The following is a 6000-nucleotide window of genomic DNA, read 5'->3' on the forward strand; positions in this document are numbered from 1 at the left end:
TAATTATGTTTACATGGAATACCACAAACGATATATTGGAGATGTGTCACTGATTTTTTGACGATATACTTTAATGATACATTGAAGTCAAATTTTAACGATATATTGAAGTCATATCAACGATATATTGAAGTTATACATTAACGATATATTGAAGCTATATTAACGACATATTGAAGTTATATTGACGATATATTGAAGTTATATTGACGATATACTGCAGTTATATTAACGATACATTGAAGTTATATCAACGGTATATTGAGAGAGAGAGAGAGAGAGCGATAGAGAGAGAGAGAAATGGGTTTAACCTCCACTCGACACAAACTAGGTCATTTCGGGACTAACATATGGTTTAATTTTATTTCAACAACTCGCTTGCGCGTAGGGGTCTTTAGCAGTGGTAGGAAACCGGAGGGCCCGGAGAAAACCCACGAAGTTGGACAGGCGATCCTACTCCTTGTCACATACAACCGGGGATTCGAAACCACGCCAGTCGACTCAATGACAGACTTTATGATACAACGCGCGCGCACGCTAATCATTCAGCCATCCAACCCCCCACGATATATTGAAGTTATATTAACGACATATTGAAGTTACACATTAACGATATATTGAAGCTATTATAACGACATATTGAAGTTATACATTAACGATATATTGAAGTTATATTGACGACATATTGAAGTTATACATTAACGATATATATTAACGATATATTGAGATTATATTGACGATACATTGAAGTTATATTAACAATACATTGAAGTTATATTAACGATATATTCAAGTTATATTAACGATACATTGAAGTTATATTAACGATATATTCAAGTTATATTAACGATACATTGAAGTTATATTAACGATATATTCAAGTTATATTAACGATACATTGAAGTTATATTAACGATATATTCAAGTTATATTAACGGTACATTGAAGTTATATTAACGATATATTCAAGTTATATTAACGGTACATTAATAACCATGTATTGAAGATAAATGAGGATATATGAATGATATATTGAAGTTATATTAACGATATATTGAGAATGGTTTCAATTGTTAAAAGAAAACTTTCCAACTAATTACAATAAGTGCCTCGTGCGTGACATTATGGACTTGACGTACAGATGACTATGTTGCTATAAGACTATAAGACCGGCAATGTTGTATTCGCCTTATAGTTTTCACATTTCAACACCGTCGAAGATTCCTGAAACATCCCGATCACACGAGATATTCCACGAGCCTGGCTCCCAATGAAATCTCTCTAGGAATAATGCATTAATAATTTGCAACGGCTCGGTCACTTACCTATTCGATGAACAATAGGCATTATATATATTTTGTTATGAGAAGATTCCAGCAGATCAGCCGTATAATATTTCGTAATTTGGTTTACACGAATTCTGAGTTCGGATTAGTCCTAATCTGTGCTACGAGCACTGAAAACCACGGCTTGACAAATTCACATATACATATAAACAATATATTACTATATTTTAATTACAACTCAATTATTAATATCAGATATTGTTTTCAAAATCCCAATCTTTAAATCCGCTCATCTTTTTTTCCATTGTCTAAAAAAAATATTTAACTTTTCACGACTTAATTCACGTTGAAATAAACTGAGATTGATTATTAACAAAATATTAACGGCAGATCATCTGGTGCAATCGGATTAACAAAGGCTCCGTCATAATATTTATATAGGTGTCGTTGAACGGTATTAGACTGATAGGTCATTGAGTCAACTGGTCTGGTTTCGATTCCTCGGTTGTACGTGACAAGAATAGGTTCGCCTGTCCAACCTCGTGGGTTTTCTCCGGGTCCTCGGGTTTCCTCCCACTGTTAAAGAACCCTACGCGCAAGGGAATTATTGAAATAAAATTGAACCATATGTTCGTCCCGAAATGACCTAGTTTGTGTCAAGTGGATGTTATCTCTCTCTCTCTCCTCCTCTCTCTCTCTCTCTCTCTCTCTGCTAAAAGACATTGCTTCCTTCTACTCAGTATTTAAAAATGAGTATATATCAATTAGTCGGAATGTTCCGATTTTTTGACAAAAAGCCAATATTTTTCTACAGCTATAACGATGTAATTAATATCGATCAAATGAACTTTCTAATCCATCGCCATTACACCGCTCTTCATAGATTTACTCATTTAATTAAAAATGCGTCAATTCCTTTTGAAGTCTGCTCATACGATCAAGGGACCATTTTGTGTCGTTTCTTTACCCTAGGCTTTAACACTACGTGATGGTGTTATGTTCCTTCCATCTAATATACTTATTACAGGAATATTAATCAAATTTTTCTCATACCCCGCTCTTGACGTGATTTATATCATTTGTGATGCGAGATAATTGGAATTGTTCGTTTCGTTAAATGATACCAGCTAGCGGAGTTTTTCGTGGTTAATCTAAAATTGAGATTATTAAACGGAAGGAAATAAGTGGCAAGATGGATGAATGGAAGGTTTTATACTACATGTCAAATAAACAAGTAAAACGATTAATATTCATCCAGGGGTTCCGGGAGATCTGAAGTGCTGCGCTGCATGCATTATAGATACTGATGTTTTTGAATATTTCAATTGTTATGGTATCATCCAGGAAAATAAACGTTCTTTATCAAATGTAAAAATTACTCAATGTCAAACTTTTCTGAGGTTTTACACTCAAATTGGGTTTCAACAGAACGAAACATTACTCGTCACGGTGCCTCAGTGGATATGGCTGTTCCATGTGGTTTTGGGTTTGCGAATGACACCAAACCGATGTGCTGCTTAACGTAGCTAAGTCTCTAACTCAATATCATCCAAAATCTTCAACATTGAAAACACAAATTATTTGTCAATTTAAATCGACATTGATACTGTGATCTTACTTGAAAAAGATGGGCTTCTGATATCCAATATTTAAGACAAAATAAACAGTTTGCCATTGGTACACGACTCGTGTACCATAATGCGTTTCAGCCCCAGTTCTAGCAAGAGACTCGAGGAACGAGGCTAGACATATTGCACCAAACCAAACGGCGTATGTAGACTGGAATAACCAGGCGCTAGAAATTTGCATTCGATTGGGACTGCGGGTTTATTTCGCGGAACATAACTGATTTGAAATTAGAGTAAAATCCGGAAACCATTGAATGTATATCAGTTTTTATACATTCATATTACAGTATTATATGAGTTGCGACCCACTTTTGTCAATTTATAGGTCCCAAATGTTAGCGATTTAGCTCCTTTAATATAAAGAGTATACAGATACGCCACATTGCATGTGTACCTCTTCATTGGTCCAGTTCGAACAGAGCAGTACAACTTTAAACTCTATTTCACTTGATTTAAGCAGTTTCACACGACTCTAATGTATTTTTATTTTTTGTATTTTTCAGTTTGCTCTAAAGAAGAAACAACAGAACAGAAGCCAGAGGATGAGTCGTTATCGAGGATGAAGCGAGGTGGTCTTAACATGCTGAGGTTAGGTCGTGGGCTACAGATGTTACGCTTAGGAAAACGGACAAATTTCCCCATGTTCAGAATGGGTCGTTCTCAGCCCGAGCCTGAAGATAGTGATGAAGAACTCAAAGAACTTATTTTAGAGATATTAATGCAAAAACAGGCTGAAAAGTCCGCACTTGAAGATTATAACTACCCAGCACCCTACCCACATCCTCCCTCATTCCCCCGTTTTAAAAGATCTCTACCTGATTATCCCGAAACCCCAAAAGAAGTCGAAATCCCAGATTTAGACAAATTACAAGAAGGTGGTTTTGAAGATAAAAATGAAGATGATAAGATCAATGAATATTATCCAATAAGTTATCCAGAGATGGAAGAGGAAGAGGCCTATCAAAAACGAGCCTTAGGAATGTTACGTCTTGGTCGCTCCGGTACGGACGATGGAATAACAGAAGAACAAAAACGTCGTATGAGTATGTTAAGAATGGGAAAACGACCAATGAGCATGCTTAGAATGGGAAAACGACCAATGAGCATGCTCAGAATGGGAAAACGACCAATGAGTATGTTACGGATGGGAAAACGACCAATGAGTATGTTACGAATGGGAAAACGACCAATGAGCATGCTCAGAATGGGAAAACGACCGATGAGTATGTTACGAATGGGAAAACGACCAATGAGCATGCTTAGAATGGGAAAACGGCCAATGAGTATGTTAAGAATGGGCAAAAAATCCGATGATGAACATTCCGTGGAAACAAGAGGGCTGTCGATGCTCCGACTAGGGAGAAGTACATAAAGACTTCCGGTTTCCGGTGCTGTTTCTCATTGAAAATAGAAGCGAAATTATCATTTATAAACAAGAAAACCACCTTTCAAATTGTGCAATAATAACCCCTCCCAAGACCCCTGAATGTGTTATACGGAAAACTCATCCCCTTTAGTTTTGTGAGTTATTTTGTTTTGTTACTTTCTCTTAAATGTTAACAGGATTTTAAATTCGTACCCGGAAACCAATGACTATATATGGAGTTGTTAATTATATGAAAGTGGTATCAGATGTTCTAGAAATAGTAAGCATACCCCGTCTCGTACAATGACAAGATCAACAAACAAGAATCAAGAATCAAGTTATACTACCGACCTTTGAAAATCATCGCCCTAAAACTATTTGTCACATTTCCATATTTTTAATTACTCCTGAGTCATTTAAACCGAAACTGCAAACTTTCATCAATAGTTCCGCGATCAACAGTTTGATCTGGTGCTTTCTGAAGGTTTTTTTTCTTCTGTGAAAGTGCAGAATTTGTGACCAATATGGCATCAGCAAGGCTTTATCGAACGATCTTTAATCGTTAGTGGAGAGTAAGATCAAAGATAACTTTAAAACTTAACGGAACGAAATGATTTAAAGCTTATTACACCGAAGATACCTTATATGAAGAACACCAATCGATGTACACTGGGCCATAAGAAACGAAACGAAACAGTCATGTTTTATTGTTACGACGTTAAATGCTTGATACCAATCGCTGAACACTAAACCTAAGCCACACACAGAATCACGGCTTAAATCAGGAACTGAAACAAAAATTACAGTGGGTGAATTGTAAGCAATAGAAAGTGGTATTGAGTGTTCCAAGAAGGGTAAGCACACCCTGGCTATGTCACGATCTACTCCAGTAAATACAACACAACCCCTTCTCTTTGTGATTGTTTTATTTCGTTTTGTAACGGACTAACTTAAAACATTCCATTTATTGTTTTTGTTTACGGTGGGTAACTCACGCCCATTCTTCCCAAATTTCACACCCACCCCTCTTCTCCTCGTGAGCTCGGATTTTCTCCCTTTTATTAAGTAATATATATATATATATATATATATTTATTTAGCTAATAATTAAAATGTATGCCAATATGTTTATGAGATGTTACATAGAAATGTTGCCTTTTCGGTGGCTGTTAAAACAATAACAATAATAATAATTCGTTTTTGTAAAATATTTGAAATAAGAAATAAACAATTCTAATTTTTACAGAAGACGCCCTTCGCTTTCGTTTCAGTTGTAAATTTGTAATGTTTGTTTTTCATCCAACCACAATAAAAATGAAAGGTTTTGACATGACGTCACTAGTAGTTTTTGCAGCAGGACTCGCTTCCATCTGGAGTCTGATGATAGGTCTGTTAACGACCTACCCCCACATCATAGATTGGGACGAAGAAAATACTATAGCGTCATAAAGCCCCCTTTAAAGCTAACTTGTAAAGTCGTGGCCAGGTCGTGGTGCATGTATGAATGGGGTATTAACACCGGTAAATGTTTATTTTCCCTTAGCCTCATTGACATTATCATCTGGCACGGTACCTCCCTGGGGACATCAAATTGAGGAATCCATAGAAAAACGGGATTGGTGGAATGGAACTGAAAGGGGGAGGTGGGGAGGGCCTGACTAGTCGTTTGGATGGGACGAAAAGCCGAGGTCCCGTGTACACATTGGCGTGCACGTAAAAG

At 36.4% G+C, this 6000-nt stretch overlaps 1 protein-coding gene across 1 annotated transcript in view; it reads left to right on the forward strand.

Annotated features, from left to right (window-relative positions):
- The window catches only part of LOC126825525 (myomodulin neuropeptides 1), a 95200-nt gene extending 89595 nt beyond the window's left edge, over positions 1-5605 (forward strand). The window contains exon 2 of the mRNA XM_050555178.2: positions 3418-5605. Coding sequence (XP_050411135.1) covers positions 3418-4286 — 869 coding nt within the window. The 3' untranslated portion in view covers positions 4287-5605. The remainder of the gene's footprint in view (positions 1-3417) is intronic.
- The last annotated feature ends 395 nt before the right edge of the window (positions 5606-6000 follow it).

Source organism: Patella vulgata, chromosome 6 (assembly GCF_932274485.2).
Source record: "Patella vulgata chromosome 6, xgPatVulg1.2, whole genome shotgun sequence".
Classification (NCBI taxonomy): domain Eukaryota; kingdom Metazoa; phylum Mollusca; class Gastropoda; family Patellidae; genus Patella; species Patella vulgata.